This window comes from Calypte anna, chromosome Z (assembly GCF_003957555.1).
Source record: "Calypte anna isolate BGI_N300 chromosome Z, bCalAnn1_v1.p, whole genome shotgun sequence".
Taxonomy (NCBI): domain Eukaryota; kingdom Metazoa; phylum Chordata; class Aves; order Apodiformes; family Trochilidae; genus Calypte; species Calypte anna.
In genome coordinates this window covers 8,369,614-8,394,459 of record NC_044274.1, presented here as the reverse complement: position 1 = coordinate 8,394,459, position 24,846 = coordinate 8,369,614, and the positions used below count along the sequence as shown (strand labels likewise).

The 24,846-nt window shown below is 41.1% G+C and overlaps 1 protein-coding gene across 48 annotated transcripts in view; it reads right to left on the bottom strand.

The window, feature by feature from the left end:
- Window positions 1-18,967, bottom strand: part of CELF4 (CUGBP Elav-like family member 4) — a 618,876-nt gene extending 599,909 nt beyond the window's left edge. For 47 of the 48 annotated variants that reach the window (XM_030467167.1, XM_030467190.1, XM_030467174.1 and 44 more), the window contains exon 1: window positions 18,673-18,952. In XM_030467167.1, the coding sequence (XP_030323027.1) occupies window positions 18,673-18,952 (280 nt within the window). Of the gene's footprint in view, window positions 1-18,672 lie in introns of all 48 variants that reach the window. The other variant, XM_030467206.1, reaches the window with a different exon arrangement.
- Between the last annotated feature and the right edge of the window lie 5,879 nt (window positions 18,968-24,846).

Sequence of the window (24,846 nt, the reverse complement as noted above, 5' to 3'; positions counted from 1 at the left end):
AATAAGGAGAAAACTATATATTGAATAAAGTGCTTGTTGCAGAATATATTTTAAATACTGAACTGTGAAACCTAAAGTAGGGCAATACCCTTCCTTTCAACAATACTTTGACTTCCTACAGTCAGCAGATGCAATATGCATAGGATTCAGAAAGATCCCATTAAAATTCATTAAACCGTGTTTCCAGCTATTTAGTAAATTTTGAAGAAAAGAAACCTATTGCCTCCTCTGCTCCATACGATGGCCTCTTTGAATGTAATTAACCCTTCATTCATGGGTCTTTCTATTCAACTAATCTCCCACCCCGTGCCTTCCGATGCATTTTTAATACTGCAGCTAATACCGCCACCTAAAATCCTCCAGCAGTCACCATGCAATAGAGCTCTTTGCAGAGGCAAAGTACTGTAAATCTCCATAAACAGTGCTTGGATGAACAGCAAATTCAGATAAGTGATATGTTCTTTTTCATGCCTTCCAGTTACAAACGGGGGACACTCTTCATCCTTCAAGGTAGATTTCTATCCAAGAATGATGTTGGTTTCACACCTGCCCAGGGGATTTAGCTGCTGGGTTTAGTAAAGAAGTGGTGTAAGGAGGGGCAGGAGGACATAAATAAATGAATAGTGAAACAGTAAAGAGAGGCTTAGCGATACACATGCAAATTAACCTCCAAAATTAAATACAAAACAATAATGGATCCAGAAACATCAAGAGATGTTACAAAAAAATATCAACTTTACCTGTGTAAAGTGTAAAACTCTCTTTATTACATGGATGACAGAGACTCGGACCCAGTCTGGTCTAGTCCTGAGTGCAATAAACTATGACCAGTTCCAGATTGGAGCTTCTGTTTTCAGAACTGCTAAGAGGAGAGAGCGATTATATCACCAAAAGCAGAAGAAACCAAAGAAAATAATTTTTTCCCCTTCCTCTTTTCCCATCTGATAAATTATCTGGTTTGTCAAAACAGGGAGTGGAGATGGAAGGGCCAGGAAAAGGGGTTTGGTTTACAAAAGAAAACTGAAGAAGCATTCTTCAGTTTCTTCAGAAAACTGAAAGTATTCTCTTTTTCTCTTTCCTCAAAGCAAATCCTATTCCCAGGCCAAATCTAATAAGAATCTGTCAATAAAAAAGATCAGTAAGGAAATATTTTGAAATATAGAAAGGGTCTCAGCCTGATCCATACTGAGAGGTGTTCAATGTGCATGGTGTTTCTTTCATGATTCCAGTGTTCCTCCGTAGTTATGAAGGAGTATTATTTCTGAGTCACAGAGTTATGCTTTTTACTTGATTTCTGTAACACCCCTACACTTAATTATTCCATCTGAACTGCAGATTTCCACGGATCCAGCAAAGTATTTAAGCGCCTTCTCAACTTAAAGAACTTATTGCTTTCTGGGAGGCTTTCCACCATACGAATTAAGTGGACACTTTACTGGATGGATGGCTCTATACCATTGCAACATTTCATCTGGAAGAGAAACAGGCACTTTCCCAAGGGTGTGCTGTTTAACACATAGGGATAAAATTTGTCCATGAGTGTGTGGGCCTTTTTTATTGAACACTCTGTCATATCTGATTGAACTCTGGCATAGTGTTTACGATCAGTCTTGGACAGCTCAGAAAGGACTAATCCTGGCACTGCAGGACAGGACACGAACATTGCAGTTTGTGTATCAGATGTGAGTGTCACCCTAGGCCACTAGGAAGACAATCTGAAGTCTGCCTGCTTAACATTGAGGCACTGCCATTACCTTGCTCTGCCAAATCAGGATATTTTAAAGAGGAAGCAGAGTGATTCTGCTTAAATTGAACAAGACATCTGTACAGAGGACAAAAAATTTCAAAGTATGGCACAAGTCTTACTTTATGGGGAAGTAAATATTGTCATTGTTCTACTAGAGCTGGAAAGGGGGGACCAAAAAATACATAGGAGCTCAACTCTGCAAAATTTGCAGACCTGAGTGTCAGGCTAAGTTCTACACAGCAAGCTGTGGAAAAATATCAGCAATCAAAAGCCAAAAATCTGGTCTCCAAGCTTCCTGTTCAAAGGCACGTGATGTGCTCTCCTCCTACCCAAGAAGGAGTAGCACGTACACATGAAAAATTTAGAGCTTAAACACCCATATAGGGGGATATGTTAACTGCTCCATACTCCTCTGGCACTGGGCATGTTGCCTATAACACCATGGAAATGTGTGTACAATTTAACAGCAAAGTTCAGTCGCTGTGAGAGGATGTGTATGGATTCATCTGCTTTAATTGTTTCCATGATTTAAGCGTTAGGCACCAGGAAATTAATCTGGGCAATAGTTAAGACAATCTGCCCAAAGATGGGTCCAATGTTACTGAAACAAGCTGGCTGAAATGAAGAAGTACAGCTGTGACTGTCTGCCTGATACCAACGCACACATGAACACACGCACGCACACAAAAACTGTTCCCAATTATTATTTTTATTATTTATGGGCACGGATGAAAAGCCAATGTGTACATGGTAATGTACATGGATGCTGATTAGCTGGAGATTATATTGATGATGTAATAAAAATTCACTTTGTCTCTTAAACTGCATCAGGACAATCAAAGAGAGATTAGATAAAAATCAGAGAGAATGAATAATAGAAGGGAGAAGTAACATCGTAAACCAAAACTCCCTGTAAAATGTTCTACCTCTGAGCGCTCTGATCAGAATACGTAAGGGCTGGAGGGTGTAAATGCAGCTTAAATCTATGTAGAAAGGAGGAAGATGTAGGTTTTTAGGTGTATTATTTATCAATAAGCAGCCAGATATTCACATCTACCTGCATGGGTTTCCAAATACATACACGTATACATCTACATGCTTGCACCTTTCTACCTCTGTTGAACAGATGATGAGAAGGAGTGCAAGAGCGAAAGCATTGTTTTCGGAAAGGGACAGATGGATGCAGAAAAGCGTATGGGGTGAACTATAGAAGTGCACAGGAAATTTTCTGAGTGAGAAAAATGAGAAAAACAACTCAGTCTCTATCTGACACGGTAAGAGACACACAAGCAAACCCCGACATGAACCTGTATTTACTTAGACATACACCAGAGTGCGTCTCCGTCTGAAAAAAAGATCTATCTAGCCACAAAAAGTACCAATCAGAGAGATGGGAGAAAAGTTTCTCCTATTACAGTGCTCTCTTGAAAAGGAGCAGAATTCCTGCACGTCCAATGTTGGTTTAAGTTTACTGACTACGTTTAATATTTGATTAAACCTTTGGCATATCTGACTATCCTGATCTGAATAGGTGATCCGATGCTTTCCCTGATAGTAAAGCCAAGCATAAGTAATAGCTGTCCTCTGACTACTGCTGCCTTATGCATACGAGTAGGATTTTGCCGTGTCTGAAAACCTGCAACCTGCTTCTGGATTCTTTTCAACTGCTTGGTATTTTCAGCCGTGCTTTATGAAATCAAATAAAATAAAACAAAAAGAAAACTAACAAAAAAACCCCACAAAAAACAAGACCAACAACAACAACAAAAAAACAAAAATCCAAAATGCTTCTCCCAGACATCGATGGAGCTGTAATTTATTTGTAGCTGAGGAAAAAATCTTTTCCTTCCAAAGTCTTCCCTGGTTTAATAATTTACCCTGTTCTCCTTGCTATACTTTTTGCCTGTGGTTTGCATTATTACTTGCTAAATGCATCAGCTTGCTCGGCAGATTGGGGATGTTTGTGTGGTTGCCCACATACACGCGCATGAACACATACATGCAGCAATTTTATAAATCAATCACAGTCACAGGGGTGAGGAGAGGGCATGTGGTGCTTCACAAGGGAGCAGAACAGCAAAAAAAAGAAAGGACATCTCCAGGATCAGAAAATACAGGCTGTCAGAGTTTCTCTGCGCTTCTCAACGCCCGTGAGATGGCCACTGCCGCTGATCACAGAAGGTGAAAGAAAGGGACACCAACCTGGGCTGCTTTTTCCCTGGCCGCCTAGGTGAGGAAATGTCTGATCTCTCAACACAGACAAAAAACAGGCCTAAATAATCACCGTACTTGCTTTACACCTCAAATGAGACAAGGCTTGCTGAGAGAGGTAATATCTTTTATTAGACCAACTGATATAGTTGGAAAAAAAATAGACTAGCTTTCAGGCACACAAAGAAGTCTTTTTTTTTTTTTCCCCTAGCTAGATCAGCTGGACTAATAAAAGATATTACCTCTCCTCACAAATGTTGTCTCATTTATAACCTTAGACCATCACTGCTAAAGCTACATGACTTATACCTTAAATACACATGAAGTTCTTTGCAAAGCTGGATATCATAAATTCCTCTTTACGCATAGCAAACTGAGGAAGATCAAGGTCTAGGAATGGGATCTGGCAGGACACAGAAGGTTAGTAAGAGGGCTGGGCTAGAAACAGGGTTTTAATCCCTTTCTATCTGCCTCTGAATAAAGAAGACTCAGATGGTGCACTACATCAAAGGCTTATTTTGACTTCTTGCTTTAATTTGGGGATGCTAGAGAAGGGTCCTGGAGCTAAGGGGTAGTTATGTTTCAAAACAGTAGGAAGAAATGTTTTTGCAAGAAGCTGAACTGTAACCCCAGAAGGGGCTGCCAGGAATAGTTAAGAATAAGATCACGATTTTAAGAATTCAAAGGAAAATGTATGCAGGATTTTTTTGTTCAGGTGTGAGAAATCTGCTCTTGATTTAATGAAACAAGAAAAGTTAAAAAAAGGTGCAATTGCCTTGGTGAAATTACAGACTTACTGAACTGTTTCATTTTGTTTTGTTTTTCAATCTTTGATAGAGCAGCTTTGAATCTCAAAAGAAAAAAAAAAAACATACAAACCTTTTCTGTCTTCTATCTTACTGTCTCAGTAGTTTACATACAGAAATACTTACATTTGTGCATCTGTGTGTGTATGCTCTGTGGGTATGGGCCTCTCTGCTACTATCCGTGGCTTTTTTCTTTTTGAAAACACTTGGTCATAATGGCTCTCTTTTCCCAAACCCTCTTTGGGGAAGAGCTGAGAAAGGAGAGGAGAGATAGTTAATGTTGCCTGAGACTGGTGACTTGTGACGTGAGCCGGCGAGGTGTTCTCTACGGGGGTGACAGCCAGCAACAGCACGAGGGCACAAATCTGGTGCAGAGCTGAACCGAGGGAGGAGGAGTATGAACAGCAGTGGCAAGAGCCAGGGAAATAGGTCTGTAGTGGCAAAGCTTGGTTATGGAAAAGAAACAGCTCACGATCACAGGTAGACTGAGAAGGACAATGTAGGAAATGAGCAGTGAGCCTGAAGTGGCTCCCCAGGAAGGGACCCAACCCTGGGAACAGTTCTGGGGCTGTGGTCCACACACTCACACTTGCATCTGCAGCCAGGAAAGAAAGCTTGGGAAAGGAGGATAAGGAACTGGATTTGGTTGCAAATGAGCCAGCAAGAGCCTGGGCACAGCACTTGGAAAGCAAATACAGAGGCCAAGGGTGGACAACCAAGGCACTTGCCCAGTGATTGGTCTGATGGCTTTTGCCTGGTAGCAAGGAGTAGGGTCAACAGGCCGGCTCAGTTATTTGTCTTTGAATTAAGAAACTGCTGCCAAAAGCCTTGTCCCTGGATCGGTGCAGTGGAGGAGGCAGGGAAATGACACACCTATTGTGCAACCTTGTTTATGAATAAACTCGTAAAACCTAATTCTACCAGAAACTCTCTGGCCTTTTTTAATGACCAGGTCACTAACAAATAATCATTTAACAGCACAAAGTACCTGATATATGGGAGAAGAGATTGAGTCTAATACAACACGTTCCCCTCCAAACAAGAACCCAACATTCCTTCTTTTTTTTTTCCCCCATCTGCAAACACTGTCAGTAGAGCTGAGTAAATATATAAATAATTAAACAAACAAACACTTTCCCTGCTGCCCCCAGGCCTTTGAAACTGAAACTTAGTTGGATTTCAGACAATCAAGCAGCATCACGTTCACACATACACACTGATCTCAAGCTTCCTCTTCACCTTTGACAGAATATCATTGACTTGACTGCACTGTGATGATTTCAAATAGACTTGGGGTTAGATAATCAACTCTACACATAACATACACACATGTACACTCCAGCTTCTCCATTTATTTCATAAAAGACATACACACGGATAGAATGGAAACACAAAAAAAGCCACCCCACATGTTACTATTGATGAACTAACTAAAAGTGCAACCAAAGTAATAAAATAAAATAACAAATAAATTAAGTCAAATAAAAAATAAAATTAAATGAAATAAAATAAATATCAGGGAGCCCTATTGATTTGCTTGACAGGTCTTCATTGTAGCTGATCACCTAAAACCCCTCTTCAAAATGAAAAGGTTTCTGAATTAATTTTGCCATGGCTGGATATTTGAGGTCACTGGAATCTCGTTTGTTCCCCACAAGCTACTCCTTGGACAGCAGCAGTGAAAACTCCCTTCTGGACTATCTTGCTCTGCCAAAGTCAGGGACGTTCACATCCCTGCTTAAGGATTCACACAGTGTCTGTCTGTTGTTTGTGAGGCTGGGTCACAGTCTAACTATTGACTTCAGTGAGTGTTCGGTCGGTCCTCAGCAAATGGACGATGACTGCCAATTCCATCTACCTGTACTGAGGGCAGGAGTACACTTGTCCAGAGAGAACTTGCTCTTTTTACTAACTGGGTGAAGGCAGATGCCTTTGATTTGATCCAAATTGTATTGCAAACAATACGTTTGGATCCTTAGAGAAGAAAGGTGGGATGCAGCCCTTCATCAAATCCTTGAGCTTTGCAGCTCCCTCAGTTGCCATAACAATGATGAGTATATACGTGATTCACTTAAAAAAAAAAAAAATTAAAAAATCAAGATCCTGAATGAGTGAATGGTGATATTCCTGTAGACAGAGAAATTACAAAAGACTGAATCCTACTTGCACAAAGAAAACTGGCAAAATTGCTGTTGACCCTTTCTTGGCAAAGACGGAAAAAATACGCATTTACAAGTGAAATGAGCAAAGCTAATTTTCCACCTCCACACCGTGTGTTTTTTTGAAGTCATGTTCTCCTGGTCTGCACTGAAAGGGGCTCTGATGTAATACATTTATCATCAAAGATGCACCACAACCTTTACTGAGTTTACTGAGAAAAAAATGTAAAATTTGTCATTAACTTCTGCTCTATTTAAAAAAAAAAAAAAAAAAAAAACGAAAAGAAGAAAGAAAAGAAAAAAAGAAAAGAAAAGAAAAGAAAAGAAAAGAAAAGAAAAGAAAGAAAGAAAAAAGAAAAGAAAAGAAAGAAAAGAGAAGAAAAGAAAAGAAAGAAAGAAAAGAAAAGAAAAGAAAAGAAAAGAAAAGAAAGAAAAGAAAGAAAAGAAAAGAAAAGAAAAGAAAAGAAAAGAAAAGAAAAGAAAAGAAAAAGAAAAGAAAGAAAAGAAAAAGAAAAGAAAAGAAAGAAAAGAAAAGAAAAGAAAAGAAAAGAAAGAAAGAAAAGAAAAGAAAAAAAAAGAAAAGAAAAAGAAAAGAAAAGAAAAGAAAAGAAAAGAAAAGAAAAGAAAAGAAAAGAAAAGAAAAGAAAAGAAAAGAAAAGAAAAGAAAAGAAAAGAAAAGAAAAGGAAGAATAAAATTTAAAAAAAAATCCAATTGGCCTAATATTGCAGATGGGGAACTGAATGATCAATAGCTTCTTGTAGCCAATGGGAATCTTCCCATTGATTCAACAGGTTTAAGATCAGGCCTGAAGGCACCGAGCTTAAGTGACTCCATCAGAGAGTGTTGGTGAGTAATTATCCATGCGGTGATTAGAACCCAGGCATCCTCACTGCCCACCCTCACCCACCAGATAATGCCCTTCCTTTGAATGAAGCTGCAGGCACAGGCACACAGGCAGCAGTTTAGAGGGGAAAATCTGAGGTGTATTAGCCAATAGTAAATAATCCAGAAGGTTGCTGCTTTTCTTGTTTATTTATTTGTTGTTGGTGTTTTATTTGTTTTGTTTAGTTTTCAATTTCAAGTTAACTTTTACTAACTCCATAGTAGAATGTAAACCCTATCACCACTCTATCACCCTTATCTCTTTCAAGATCTTTATGTGCATTTCCTTCCAGTATTTCTGTGGGTTGAATTGCTTTTTTTCCCCTTCCATGCTGATGACTAAACTTGGAGTTAAATAATTTGCAAGATATTTCTTCTTTTGGCATCAAAATTAGATAGATTCTGACTCTTACAAATAAACATGCAATAAGACTTTGCCAAAGGATTTTTGTTCGTTGTCTTTGCCTGTTCCTCACTTCCACTCCTACTTTTCTCGTTTATTGCCAGTATCTTAAATGTGTTTTCTTTTTCTTAAAAGACAAAAAAGTAAATTCAATCTAAATAAAAAATAAAATAAAAAAAAATAATAAAAAACAACAACAAAAAAAAAAAAATACCAGGCTTCCCCTGGATACACAGAACATAATAAAACCTGCAGAATAGCATAACTGAATAACAATATATCTTTATAAAAGAAGGTGAAAAATTGCATCCTCATACATATATTATTGAAGATGGAATATGATCAAATAAATCGCTTTTAAAAGCAATTAAATGCTCACAAAAGAAAAAAAACACTTGCCCTCTAAACAGAGAGAAGGGATAATGAAATACAAACCATCTTGAAACTACCACACTGGAAACTGGAACAAGACACTTCATGCTGAATGGTATAGCAAAAGGACTGAACTAGCATACCTAGATAAGGCAGTCTATTGCTGAAGAGGGAATAGTTAGGGAAAATTCAGAAGTGAGCCAGTCTGTTTATCTGGATTTAGATGAGTAACAACCTTAAGGCAGTCACACTGCATATTATCGTCTGTTCCTGCCTCAACGAGCAGAATCCTGCAGAACTACCCGTAACTTAGGGCCCAATCCAAACACTGCTGCAGGTGACCTAGAGCTATCCTGAAAACTTCAGCAATCTCTGGAGCAGGTTTGCAGCTGCTCTGCAAAGTCCTTTCCTGTCAGTTATAGATTATGCGTATCACAGAATATATATTACTTACACCCTCCCCTCATTTCTTAAATGTGGCTAAAAGTGTGAAAAATAAAATAAATCAGGCACTTCTATCGCATTGCTCGAAAAAGCTCTCTGGGATTAATCCTATTCTGATGAGTTGTTAACCAGAATGGTTCTGGATGCCCTGAGTTTCTCAGACCTCAGCTTCGCTCCAGCCACCAAAGACCTGATCGTAAAGCAAGGTATCTTGTTTCGGTCGGGGCCAAGTGTAATAATGGGCAAAAAGCAAAGGCAAGAAAACTGAATTTTCTCTGGGTTATCTTTAAAAAAGGTGCTAGCTAGTTCGGTCTACTCAGCAAAAGTATCTCTCTCTACCCTTCTCTCTGTCTCTCATGCACCATTTCAAAGAAGTGCATCTTTACCTTATTATATTATTAGAATCAATCAATATTATTAATATTACATGGGGGCAATTCTGTAAATTCTTCATAGTTCTCCTCCCTGCATGTTAACAGCAGGTACATTATACAGTCTCTGGTTAGATTGGTCAACCAGGCTATCGATAGTCTTAATAAGCAATATCTATATTGTGACCTTTGCTCACAGAACTGAATCTGTCCTATAGGCTTGTCATAGTCCTTAAAGAAGTATTGATAAGCTCATTACTGTATTGCTACATATAATTTTAGGTGTGATTTTCACTCACCCTCAAGCATCTAGTAACCTAATACTTTTTTCTTTTCTCCTAAAGCATTGGCCCTTTTACAATTGATCAAATAGTGAATTAGAGCATTATAGAGAGGAAACATAATCAGGGGATTTCTACAAGCACACTGTGATACATCTTTTGATCTTCTGACAACCTTCATCCCTCTGGATCCTAGGAAGGAGGCACTGTTTTATAGGGATATTATTAGGCTGAGGATGCTTCATACAGCTACCTGCAAGAAGCTACTGAATCCGACAAAGATATTTGTGTGTGTTTGCAGGGAATGATGCATATTATGTGATGTGAATCTATCCTCAGGGACTTAAAAGGAGAGGAACTATGTACAAATGTATGTCTGCCTTTTCGATGCATGCGTGTATACACAGTTTCTGTGTATTATATACACAGGCATTTAAATTAGAAACAGGCCAAATATGCAGTCAGATCTCATCAGACCAACTCTGTCTGCAAAGCTCCATTTTTATTCTGTCTGGAGAAGCTTCATGTCCGGAGTTATCTGCCCCAGCGCGCTGGGAAGTCAGGTGGGTCGCCTCTAAAATATTTTGGAGACACAGACACAATGCACAAATAAACCAGACATGGATTAATGAAGTGTGACTGTATCATTAAATTAGTATGATAAAGAAACAGCTAGGTATTATATTAAACTCTACATATAATTTCAAGAATGACCTGCTAAGTCACCTGATACTTTCACACAAAAGTTTGACCTCTGTATTATCTTTTAGAAAGGAATTATTTAGAGATTTATATCAGCCTGTCTGTATTGAATACATGTTTTAATTAATAGGCACATATAAGAAATGGTTGCACATGTATGAGATAAACTAATGCAGCAGGCACGCTTGTATCTCTCCGCATATGCACTGTTCATAGGAAGGTTAATTCTCAGCCTCACCTTTCATGCAAACTATGTCTTTTTATGTTATCCAATTTTAAATAAGGAAATTACAGACCTCAGCAATGTAAAGGGAAAGAACAGGGTACATTACAAACTGTGTCTACACTGCACCTTGGTCTGTCAAACCTTAAGCAACTTTCTGGTGACAAAACACTTTGACAGACCTAATAGAGAAAGCCCCTCTCACCAGCAACAGCACATCCCTTGAGGTATCAGCATTACCAACAAATTCATCTATGAAATAGTTAATGTTAAACAATGATTGTCCATGTTTAACAAAGGAGGGAGAAATAAACAGATAAGGGTGAGGTAGATCGAAATCTGCATGCCTCATTGGCTGAGCTGTCGGATATTTCTAATGCATCTGAAGGGTTTGTTACTAAGATCCTGTTAAGTATCTTTAAACCTTTGATCTGTAGCCAGTCTTAACAAAGGTGACAATTAATTAAAGGAGAGTTCATTGCAATAAAGTTACATCGTGGTCAGTTTATATATACTGTCCAAAGCTGGTTCACAGAAGTCACTGTCAATTAAAGTCTTCTTGGAGTCCAGTTCATTATCAATTTTCCCCCCTTGCTTTGATCAATATTTTTGGCTGCTTCTGCTTGACAAACTTAACACAATGTCTATATCTATATGTCCTGCCATTAATTTACATGGAATAGATGGCCATATATGATTTATTTTTACCTACTACGTATGGTCAGGCACTTTATTTGAGAGGTTTAGCTCTCTCATCCGTCTTTATTTTAAGGAGCAACAATAATATGCCCTCTCTTCATATGAGGGGATGTCAGTTGGATATAATGAATGCACATTAAAAGCTGCATTCACCTGAGTGTGTATTCAGGCTGTAGCTCACGGTGACAAAATAAACAAATGCAATATCTGTGATGACATCCGGACTCCAGCCCACACCAAGCAATGCAGCACAGACAAAGTGATTCAATAGACCCTGCAATCCTCAAAATGTGATCATGCATCACTAGGAGCTACAGAGAGACAAAAGCCCCTGTAACACATACCTGAGCTCAGTCAGTGAAGCGGTGGTGGAAGAAAAGTCATATCTTGAACTTGCCATGGTTATTATTTTTCCCTTTTTTCCGCTGCAGATTTCAATACATAGGGGTCAGTCCACCATGACAAACCCTGGCAACAGTCATATGGGCATTGGTAGAGTAGTTAAATGAGTGAGAAATGTGGCAGTACACAGGATTTTGTCAGTTCCTCTGCTTTGTTTTAGTTTTAGTTTCACTTACAGAAGAAAAGCTAAGTTTAGGGACAAGCCAGCAAGCACAGCAGCCAACAGCACTAACTGCAGGTGTTGTTGTTCGTTGTGTAAATCCATAATTCAGAATTTTATAGGGAATGTGGAACACAGTGTAAGTGCAAGCCTGGACCAGGATTTTCAGAAGTGAACCCACCAAAGTGATGAAAAAAATCTCGCTGGTTTCAGCCCAGCAAGCAGGCAACAGGCTGCTGCTCCCTAAGTAAAGGCGATGCGGGGATTAGTGAAACACCAGGCTATTTGTTAAGGCTGGGATTCAACTTTGCTCACTTAACACCTCATATACTTAGTGCAGACTACTACAGGGCAAAAACCTGACAGCACTGGGTGGGACAGGTCATGTTCAACTCAGAAGCCTTTTGCACTTACATATTATTACTGTAAGGCTATAGCAAACACCTACATGAGTCTTTGGGCAACTAATGTTTTTTCTCTAGTTTAAATGCAGATAAGCAGTCCAACAGCCTAGATCATCTCCCCCACTTTTTCTCCCTTGGAACCATTACTGCCTGCCGCATAAACCCGCCTCGGTTCACACTTGATTGACGGGAGGGACGGTAACAGCTCCTTTAGTGTCGTTATGGTCTGTCGGGTCAGTGCGGCTGGTATGCAAGCGCACAGGGTATGCATGATAAAAAACACCCTCATGTCTTTCTGAAAAATGTTGCTGCATATTTCCACCTCTAAAGGCTAGAGGAGGCCCTCCTCAATCATCTGGCCCCTTCTGCCCCTTGCTTTTGACCACCATGCAGAGAGAGTCCCCTGCCCGCCCTACTTGATGGATACAATCCACTTTTTGGTTTAAGACAAGACACTTTCAGCTATCTTATTCTCTCTTTACCCAGTCAAAATTCCCAGATACTCTCTGACAACTTCCTTTACAAAACTATTCCATCAGATGTCTAGGTTTTATTATACTATGCAATTTGAGTCCTCTGCTAAAGAAAGCCCTGTCCGTGGCACTGGTGGCCACTGGCCGATGCAGGATACAGGGCAGATGAAGCACCCTTTTCATCCAAGGTGACAAGGATCCTCAATTTTTTCCCCCTACTTCAGTGCTGATGTTCCTGATCCCTTCTGGCTGAGTATAGGAAAGTAAATAAAATAAAACAAAACAAACAAACAAACAAAAAAACCCAAACAAAAACAAAAACAAAAAACCAAAACCCTGTCCCCTATTTCTGTTGTTATGCTTTAGAGATCAGTTTCTGATTCACCTTTTATTTAAAACATTGGTTTGGCCACGTAAATACTAATTTTTTTTTTTTTATTTTTTTTTTTCTTCCTAAGGACAAGACAAGTACCTTTGATTTCGTACCTAAAATCCACAAAGGCACCAGTATACATAGATACTGAGAGACAAAAACAATAGTAAACCATAAACATGTAGGATATGTAAGTCTAGCATAGAGAAAAGTAAGAGAAGAAACAAAAGCTTTACAAACACAAACTTTGATTTCTTTCTTTACTTCACATTATGTAACTTTAAAACAAATCCATTCTTGTAAGGGTGATTATTGGATATGGTCATGGGGCTAGCTGAAGAACAGCTTTCAGTGCAAAACTTAACAGCCAAGCGAGAGATCCCAGAAAATTGGAGTTTGTATTGGAAATGCTGACACAACCGTAACAACAGCATCATAACTGGCTGCAGCTGCTTTTAAAAACCAGAATCCATGTCCAGACCCCTGAAAAAAAACACAGTTAACATATAGCCTTCTAATTTGTGAAGCAATCTGGGCTATCTGTTTGACATTATCAAGACACATACATGCTCATCTGTACAAGAGGTTATAGCGTGCAGGGGGTGTTTTTTCCCCCTCTTTTCCATCAAACTATCCAATTAAATCCTGATTGTTTTAAGGGATTGCTCTTTAGACCTAAGGCATAAAGCCTCCTCTGTTTTATTCCAGTTTATTTGTGTATCTTCCTCCCCAAAACTTGTTTAGTTTACTACCATACTAAATGTTGTATGTGTTGCTTTCAGCCAGACAAGCCTTATGTTTCAATTATGGAGGAGTTTATTCAGCACCTGTATTGCGTTGTGTTTCTTTTCAACTTAATTTCCATTTCCCAAAGGCTGTATGCATGAATGTGTATACATCTCGCTTTTCTATATGTATGCACACACAAATCTATACTTTTATACAAAATCTATACATTTACACTTTTTTACAAATATGTAATCTTAACTAAATGTTCATTTTCATTGCACTTTTGAATTTCTGAGATATCTAAAACCTTCATAAACATCCTTAGACTTAACAAGGTTTAATTTGTCTGTCATCTATCTTTGTAATCCAACTGCACAGAATATGAGTGGAATTCTTGCTTGCCTACCCTTGGGGTGCATTAAATTTCAAAATTATTTATAATTCTGAGAAAGTAAAGCAGCAAAAGAACTAAACTATTATTTTCATGCTGCATTTTCCCACATGCATGGAATGCTTACTGAGAGGCGTTTGGGTCAGGTAGGAACACCATCCTAACCGCAGGACTGCAATGGTGGATTTCAAGGAGGTTTTGGGGGTTTTGTGCTTCTCCCCCCCTAAATAAAGATTGACAGGCTCTTGTATCTCTCAGGTAAGTGGAAGACTCTTGCTTTCCCACCGCACATATCTCCACTCTTTAAGTGCACTCACCCGTGTGTGTTTCAGTAAATCTCAGTTAAGTGTGGAATGCTGATTTCTTCTGACTTCCTAAATAGAATATTATGGAGACCTGTGTGTTTAAAATTAAAACACATTCCAGGCCTTACGTACAAGCAGGGTTCGATAGAAAAGGCTATTTAAACCTACGGGGACAGTCCTATATTTAGATTACATTAATTCATAAATATTATACTAAATACCACTTAAATTGGCCTTAAATGACTTCAAAGATAATGCATTATAATATGGCTGTCCTGAGAGTACTAACCTTTATGTCTCCCAGTAACTCAGCCTTTAAGCATACTCCACTGCTAGATAAGAAGGGGGGAAAGTTATGAATGAATGGCTTGCTAAATTGTTCAAGTGTGATTAGTTAACTCTGCTTGCGCGCCCGTGTGTGTGTACATGTGTGTATGTGTGAGCGTGTGGGTGGGTCAGCTCAGCCTCGGTAGATTTCTACCCGCAGATCTCAGCACACAGCCTCTTCCCAACCCTAGAGCAAAGTACCACAGCAGGAGTCTGTTCCTGCCCCGTGTGGAGAGAAGTGAGGACTGGGGAAATATGCAGCAGCTATGCTTGTGCCATGAAAGCTTGTTTTCCCGGGGATCCGACAAGCCTTTCCCACCTTCTCTCACACTCTGCTTCCCCCATACCCTTTTCTCTCTTCATGTATCTGCAAGGGAATCATGTTCTCCTGCTTCTTTCTTGATATCTGGCTTGATATCAGCCAGGGATGCTGGTGAAAAAACTGGGACCTTACTCTCCTCTGTCATAGTTTTTTTTGGGAGAGGAGTATAGTCACGTACTTTATCTCCAGGTTCTTAATTTTCAATTTCCTCCTGCTATACAGGAGCACCACAAAAGGATCTCTTCATAATATTTTTATAAATACACATCCTGTGCTCATATTTCAACGGATTTACACCTGAAATTACTCTGGTTACTACATTTTTACTTTAAGCTAATTTGTATCTCTTCCCTCCTCCCAAAATAAACCAAACTTATCCCCCTCCACATCCAAGGTTTGCTCTCCGTACACTTAAATAAACTACAGCCCACTATTAACTCTTCATAGTATACCGCTGTCACAGCTTCATCCCCTGGATTAGGAATGAAATCAACTGAGAGTGATGGATCAATTAATGTATAGGCATTATGCATCACTTATGGAATGCATCTTGGGGTTTCATATTTTCATCCTACCCCTGAGAGCCAAGTTGGACAATCTTTACACAATTCTTCACCTATGCCTGCAAAGCAAAGCCAAAACAAGGAGATCTGAGTGAATACTATCATCCACATGACTGCATTTAGAGAAAGGAGAAGGGAAAATAATATTTAACTTAAAATAAGATGAAATATATATAAAAAAAGACAAACACAGTCTTCATCCCTCAAAGCCCCATCATGCTTTTTGACTTAATGCTAATTAATCACTTCTGGCAAGAATATAATTTTTTCCAGGTAGCCAGAGGCACATTTTTATCAGGATTAGCTAATAAATCAGCGGCATCGCTAGGAGGGAGTTCAAACTCCTCTCAGATGTACTAAATAAAACTGATCTCTGAAACACTGGCAACTCGGTGTCTATAGAAGCTTCACTCGAACCCTAGCCTGTGAAATAACAATCATCATCATCATTTTTCCTTCCAAAGTCCAAAACTTCTAGGAGGTTAAAAATCACTGCTTCTTTCAAGATGAACTCATGCAATTCGGTTTGATGAGGTGACAAGATTTCCCACCTGGCTTTTTTCCTAGGTTGCAGCTTTAGAGCAGAAATGAAATGTAGGGAAATAAAGTTAGTATCTTGCTTAATTCAGGAATATGTGTTAAACACATCGAAGCAAGATAAATGATCCTTCTCTCTCTCCCTCCCTCCCCTCCTTCCTGAGTTTGTCTCTGTGAATGCAGGCATACAGTAAAAGCAAAACTCAACTGAAAGGTAATTCATATCTATGGAACAGGAATTCAAGTTAACTTATAGGCTTGATTAATTACAGGTTTAAGATAGAACATAACAAAAGAATAAGATATCATCAATAAATCAAATAAACCACCCCACCACCACAAAAATCCTTCACTGAGGTGTTAGCTCAAAGATTTTCTCCATGCCAGATTGACTGATTCTTTTCAGTGTAGCTTTTACTTTTATTTTTATTTTACAGAAACCTTAGATAATTTCTGCAAACACATGCGCGCACACACGCGCTCAGTGGTTACTCTCACTATGCCTCCTCTAATAGACGAAACCTCCCAGGACCATCCTTTCCCTGTGCTTCTTACTAGTATTTTTATTGTTATTATTAATGATTCTTATAAGACGGATGTCATGCTTAAATGATGCCTATCAGACTTTGATGTGTCTTGTAGGAAGCTTGTCTGAAAAAAGCAAGGTTCAAAACGGCTACACTGATCATTGTAAATATGAGAAGGTTGTTTGGAGGAATCGGCAAGAAAGAAAGGAAGAAATATGCTTTAACTTGGGCTGAACCCCTGGTCCCTGAGCCCTGAACATTTTCTCTAACCTATGCAAAACTGTTACTTTGCACTATCAGGGTATATTTTCATTCACATTTCCTGAGGGTTTGAAGAGAGGACGGGAGTGAGTGGAAAGAGGGAAGAGATACTTGCTAAACATGCCATTAAGTTCAAGATCTACAACCCACCAAGGCATCTGGAAAGCTGGGAAGCCAGTAATGCCATTACCAGTGACTCTCTCTGCCAGGAGTCCACCAAGCTGGAGTAGACACTGCTACTGAACCTCTCCTGTACCAGATGCAACTTCCACTGCTTTTGTGGCCCCCTGCAAAGCTCTTTCTCCTCCTGCACTAAATCTAGAGTCACACCCCGATCACTTCTGATCTGATTTTTTTTTTCTTTTTTAGTAACTGCATGTCTAATGACATAAACACACACATACATGAATTCAGAACCTGAGTTAATAAAGCAGCTTGCTTGGCTCTTGGAAATCTCCTGCTCCTAAGCAGGGCTACCATGCAAATTATCTTCAACTTCCTCCCTGCGAGTCCTACTTTTCTACCCGAGGATCCAAGCATCTCTCCCCCACTACACACACCCTCCCCCACACCCAAAACGTAGCATCATCTAATCTCAAATGCGCCTCCGGAGAGCCCAAGCTAAGCAGGGAAAGGAGCAGGCAGAGATGGAGCGAGCGAGGCATTGCATGGGGAGTATGTCTCCACTCACTTTAAAGAAAACCTAAAAAGTTCCTGGGATGGACTTTAGACACATTAAAGTAGTGTTTGGAATATGCCTGCTCAGAGACATCTCCTCTCTGGAACTAAACAGTTACCCATTTCTAGTGGCTTTCCCTCTCCTATACACACATATATCATAATTTTGTACACCCACACCTCCACAACCCCTCCACTGCCCCACTTGAGATAGGCTTTTTTATTGTTGTTTCTATCTTCGTTCCCGTGCTAAATGAAAACCAAAACGAAATAAATGAAATACCCTCCCTGGAGCAACTCACTCCTCTGCCTCTCTAGCTTTGGAGAGAACTATGGATAATAATTGTAACGACAATAAAAATTAAAAAAAAAAAAAATAAAAAAGGAAAGGAAAAAAAAAAAAAAGAGAAAAGAAAAATAAAAAGAAAAGGCGCTGGTGCCAGAGTCACAACAGTTGTAAAACAGGGGGTCCCCAGCTCAGCGCCAAGAGACGGACGGACCGGCGGACACACTCACACCCGGGGCGATATCCCGAGGACGAAGCCGGAGCCCTCCCCTGTTCAGCACCACAGCGGGCGGACAGCGGCCGCCAGCCCCGCCGCCCGCTCCGCCGCTCGCCCCGGCTGCGCGCGGGGCTGAGCCTCACCCCCCGGGAACCGGGGGGAAAGAAATGAAAATACTCATAAATAAAGCAAACGGAGCTGAGTCTTCTCCCTGCCTCTCTCTCTCTTCTTTCCAGGAGGGTTTATTATTTCTTTCCCTGCCCCCCCAGCCTGCCGCCTCCACCCCCGGGCCAACCCAAAAATTAAGTAAAATGAAATGAAATTGAAAGGAAAGAGAAAAAGAGAGACCCAGAGAGGTAGTGGGAGTCTGCCGTCTTCTCCCGATCTCTCCCGGGAAAGTTCAGGAGGTAACTCACCTTTGTGCATGCCAGTGAACCTGTCCTTCAGCACCGTCAGTTCATAGATCTTCCCGAACTCCTCGAAGAGCGGTTTGAGGTCTTTCTCGTCCAGGTTACGGGGGATCTGCCCAATAAAGAGCTTAATGGCATCGTGGTCCTTCATTGGGATGGTGGATGGGTTTCCGGGACTATGGTTTAATCCGTTCATATGCCCGTTGGTGCTGGGGTTGCTGTGATTGCTACTCAGGCTGGTATTGTCTGGTTGTCCGTTTGCTAACGTGGCCATCTTTATATACATAGAGAAAATCTTCTTTCCTTTTTTTCCCCCTCTTCTTTTCTCTCTCCCTCCCTCTCTCTCTCTCTCTCTCTCTCTCCCTCTCTTTCGCTCTCTTGCTCCCTCTCCCTCTTTCACACACACACACACACACTCACACACACACACACTCCTCCCTCTCCGTCTCTCTCTCTCTCTCTCTGGGTCTGATCTGATTTTTTTTTTACATTGAAGATCCGTGTCCTTTCCGTTTAAACAGGCTGGATCGGTTCAAATTCCCAGCCAGACTAGGGGGTGGGGTGTGAGTGTGTGGATGTGTGTGTGTGTGGGGAAGGAAGGCTGGGGGTGGGGGATTGCTTTTGCCTCTACTCTGGCTAAACCCCCTCCTCCCATCCAACTACCCCCCCGTCTGTCTGCACGGGAGAAGCTTAATGGTATCTTCCAGCACAGCCCCTGGCTATAAATAGCACTAGGCGCATGGCTCTTTGAGAGACAGTCAATTTCTATTGTGCCAAGTGAGCAAAGGGGAACGGTTGCGTTTTTAGGACCAATGATGATGATTTTTTTTTTCCTTTTCCTTTGCAAGCCCTCCGATCAATTGCTTTCTTTATAATTTCAGTGATCATCAGGAAATCTGCCTATTTATTTGAAAGGGGAAAAAAAAACCAAACCCACAAACCCAAGGTGTTCTGACTTCTTTCTATTCTGATGATGTCTTGTATTTATTATTTACTCTTATTGTGATTTTGCAATTGATAATAAAGCAGTTCAGATACGGACGAATCCTCGGGCTCAGAGGTTGCTTTTGCTGTTGTTGTTGTGATTGTGATGTTACAAAGCTCTCTTTACTGTATCTGTTCTTGTTGCGTCTAAAAAAAAATGCATGCTCCTTAAGCTTTTTTTTTTTTTTTTTTTTTTTTTTTGTAAATATGATGATGATGATGACATCAAGATAGCAAAAGCATAAATGGTGTTACTGTAGCTCTTTGGAGGGAGACAAAAATACTCAGATGACTACTGTTAATTTTCATGCTGCCGATATTTATTTTACGTACAATCAGTGTGGGTGTTATCTCGTATACTAGCTGCTTGTGGTGTATGTGTGTATCGGAAAGGGATTGATTAGATAAGATTTTCTTGCCCGACTTTCAACCCATCAGGATATTCTGTCTCTCTCTGATGGAAACATAAATCGTATTTTGTAGTCATCAGGGATCGGGAGTTGCTTGTCCGAACAATGCTCTCTAGACAAAGTGTACTGTATGGTGGAAATGAAATCAGCACTCCTTTCATAGCATCTGGGACTGGGGAGGGCAGGGAGGCTCGGATTAAGGACACAATTCCCCCTTACCCCCCAAATAATAATAATAATAACAGTAATCCGGACAGTAACAAAACAAGGTTCTGCGTGTGTTCAGATCGATTTTTGTTTTTTTTTTTTTTTTTTTTTTTTTTTTTTTTTTTTTTTTTTTCCCTCTTCCCTTTCCCCCGATTCCCGTGCACGCTGTGCGGGTATGAGGCTGAGAGAAACACCAGCAGGGAAGCTCGCAGAAGCCTGCGAGTTACCTGGCCTGAACCCCCCTCTCTGCCCCTCCCTCACCCTCCCCAGCCCCGCTCACGATGCAGCCGCACGGCCCCGACCAGGTCCCCTACCCGGGGGTGCTCTCAGCCCTCTCTCATCGCCCTCCGCTCTCCCGGACCGGGCAGGCTCTAGGCACCGCAGGGGCTCCCGGCCATTGTTCCTGTCGCCGCCGGCTGCTCCTCGCGGCGGAGGCGGCGGCGGCCCCGGGGGGCGGGTTGGGAGCCGGACCCCCCCGGCCGCCCGTCCCCCGGGAGCGCCGGGCAGGGTGCTCGGAACACGTGTGACTGTAAACGGAAGGGGCAGCGGTGGAGGGAGGAGGTTGTTTAAATTTTGCGACGTTCCTGCATGTTTTATCGAGCGGAATTTATTTTTATTTCTGTTTCGAAAACAAACAACAGAAAGAAACAGAAAACCCGCCACGTCTTTGAAGCAGTTTTCACTTTATTTGCCTTTTGTTTTAATAACAGAGTAGCAAGGCAGGATCCTACCCCCTACCCCTTCCCCTGTTAGTGGGGGAAAAAAAAAAAAATTAAAAATCCACCCCAATGCAGGTGGCTCAGCTATTTCAACTAATCCTCTGACTGCGAGTCCTCCCGTACCGTAAACGAGCGCCCCTGCCAGGAGAGGAGAGCCGAAGGGCCCGATCCTGGTGGTGGGGGCCGGGGCGAATGGGTGCGTGTGTGTGCGCGACAGGACCGTGCCCCTCCCCTGGGCGACACAGAGTCCCGGCGGGGGCAGCGGGGAAGGGTGTAGGGGGCGGGTCCCTGATCTCTCCCCCTCCTCACTTACCCTGGGTCCCGCACCTGGGGGGCGACACCCGACCAGAGCCCCCGGCTGCCTTTTACATCTCTTTAAGTATCTTTCGCCGCTAATGGGGAGGCAGCTGCTGTCAGACGCCTAATGCTGGGCTGGTGGCAGGCACCGTGCATTGTCTGCTGTCTGACCAGGCATGCTATTTATTGGGGTCTAAAAGGTGGGGGGAGCTGCCTGTCCTCCCTTCCTGGGTACGCAATTACGAGGTTTAAAGGGTAAAGACACGGAGATTTGACAGGAGCTGCGAGGAGGGTAAAACCCTCAGACATCCCCTCTCCCAAATTCCCAGACCCGTGACTCACCTGCTTTCAAATCCTGACTAGAGCCTTTGACTGTGTTGAAAGAATGACAACAACAACAAAAACAAAACCCGCACAAACCAAAACCTTTCGCCATCCCCTTCCCAAACCAGGACTTAAAAAATCTTAGTATCCTTTCTTTTTGAATCTTAAAAACCACACCCGTGATAAAGCTAGGAAGGCTCACTGAAAGAAGGCTTGTTAAACCTTTTTTTGGAGAAAAAATATCTGCTATAGTGAAAAGTGAAACAGCACCCGGCACTGATCCATCCCAGCGATAGCTCTGTTAACACCTTGTCGAGGCACAGGCCACTCTGCCTGCTATCAACTCTTATCCCAAATGAAAGCCAATTAAAAGAACAGAGCAGTGAAAAGAGTCGTTTTGTTGCTCAGTGAGGGTGTCCCTTTTATAACAATATATATTTCCTAAAACTTTGAGCTCGTTCACGCCCCGTTTTCACAGAGCCATAAGTATAGTCATTTAGAAATGGATGCTGTTCAAGTACAGCCCCCTGGTGCACAGGCACAGCTGTGAGGGGTGGCAGGATGAAATAACATGGACACAAATATTGCTACAAGGGCTCCGAGATGAACACAGCTGCTGCTGTGGATGGAAATAAGCTATACCCCATAAGCACCTTTGCACATGTAGAAGGGGCTGTACTGGATTTTAAACAGATACAGGCAAAGGAAGAGTGAAATTGTTATCTATAAACCAGCCTTTGCTGAACAGTTCCCAAGTGAGAAATGTTCCCAGTGTAATCACACTGGGTCCACTTCAGCAATCTATAAGCAGGACAGTCCACAGGAATTTTGTGTGATTAAGGCCTTTTGAAAGAGGCTCCAGTTTCTCTCACAAAGTAAACATTATTTATAGTCTTAGAATCAAAATAAAGCATTTTATTTTTTTCCTTTTTTCTTAAAAAAAAAAACCCAAAACTTAAAAATCTGTCTGTTTGTCAGAAAAAATCAATGTCCTCCCAAGCCCACTCACAGCCCCATTTGCTCCTACTCCTCACTCTAGTTAGTGCCTTTTTTGGCAAGACAATCAGTATTTATTTAGGGGTATGTTGCCAGCAATTTTTACCTCCTCAGAAGAAATGTTACCCCAAATCAGCACAACTGAAAAAATGCACTCTCAGTGCTCTACCAGAAGGAGGGAGATGCAGCAGGACCAGACAGAGGTATGCACACAGCTTGTGTGAGAAAGGGTTTGCAGGACAGACTTTGGCTTTTAATATGCCTTTCAAAGGGCTTGATTGATTGCTGTTAATCCTGTGAACAACTTCGGTGTTGTTAACAGGACTGCCTGCATTAGTAAAGGTACTTGCATGCATTAGTATGCTCCTCGTCCCCATGACGTCAATCGACAGCTTTCCAATGATTTCCAGGAGGGATGGATCAGGCCCTTGCTAGCAGCAAGTTCTTAATGAACACCGTTTGGTGCAGGGGAGGGGGCACAGTGATACATCAGTCCTGACTATCTTCATTTGCCAGGAAAGGAGCAAATAAAGAAGAAAGGCAGGAACAGGCCAAAAGGTTGCTGGAGGGGGATTCTTCAGATGAACTTCAAAACCCATAGCCCACAGAACCAACATTTGCTGAATGGCATAAGATTAAACAGCAGGCAAGTTTTGTTCCAAATAAATAAACAGTATGTGTGAATTTAGTTTTTAAATAGTGACTTATTCTTCTTTAGATCTAGGCAGCTGTATCAGCCCATATACTCCTAGATTCTCTGCTATCTTATGGAGATTTTTCCAAATAAACCATGAGGCCTTTACTAGCAAAGATACACAGTCTGTTCACAATTCAAAGACACAGCTCTCAGCTAGGATTAAAGGGCCCAATCCTGCCAAGTCTTCCAACTCAGCTGGGATTGTTTACTTCATCTTGTTAGTCTTTCTAGGGAGCACTGGCAGTATCAGGGTCTGTTAGCTACATAATCAAATAAAATAACTGAGAGCTGCATGAGGGTCTGTAATGCCTCTAACTAAAAGAGAGGGACCATCATCCACTAAACTTCGGCTGAGAATCTGAGCATCAGGAGATGGGTCCAATCCTGAAAACCTTAATCTGCATTGTTGTTAATCAGTCTGCTGTGGTCAGAGAGATTATTCATTTGAGGATTATTCATGTGAACATTTGCAAGATTGGTCCCTGAATTAATGCATGAATCAGTGTGGGCTGTTTTGGGTTTTTTTATTATTTTTTTTTCCCCTCTGCCTTAGTTAAAATCAAGAAGGCTGATTGAAGAGAGAAATGAAAAACTATTTGCATCCAATGGGGTTTAGTACAGAATTGTAGTCAAAGTAGGCAATTAAAGGTATAATGGTAATAAAAAGGTAGCTTTGTTTATGGAGGCCTTTTATTATTAAAGTAACACTGGTGAGTTTCAGGTGGTAAAGTGAAGGCTACATGAGGGTTAATAGAGGACAGAAAAAAAAAGCAGGGAGTGTATATTCATGTGTTCCTGTGTCTGTTTAGACACAAGATTTGTGCAAACACATACATACAAATCATTACATTTCACCCAGTGGATTCTGCTATCCAAATAGAGCTCTCCAGAATCTTCCTATTACCCATTCTGTGAATACTGTAAACATGTTGTATTAGTCCTTTGAAAAGAATATCAAATTTATTATCTCGCCATCCCTTTTCCATAATATGAATGTCCCTGTACATAATGAGTAATGAAAACAGGCAAGCTTGTATTGTAGGGACAATAATGCCTCATGTTAATATGGTCCTTTTCATCATCAAATCGTTGTGTAATCATTAACAAATTAATGCTCACAGCGCCCCTGTGAGGAAGGGAGATTTCAGTTTAATAGGATCTGGTAGCACTGCCAATTACAAAGGTTGCCTGAGACTTCTTATAATAAAATTCTGTTCAGCTTTGATAAACTGCACATGTTTTGGCTGAAACTCTAAGTTGGGTGCCTGCATTCAGTTCCAATTCTTTAATTATTTCTGGAAAAATTCAGCTGGAGCCATTTGTCTGTCCCTAAGAACAACCCAGAGAACTGGGCTGGTTTCAACTGAGTCAAAGGAGATGCTTTGTGAACCTCCCCTGTCCCCATGCTTTACAGGATGATGCTAAGAGCTGACAGAAGATGAAGCTCTTTCTCAGGTCTTTTTGTTATCTTGGGGAAAATCTGCCCCAAAGTAGCTAGTTAAAAGCCTTCGGAAAATGTCAGGCTCTCACATGTTCACTAGAGAAG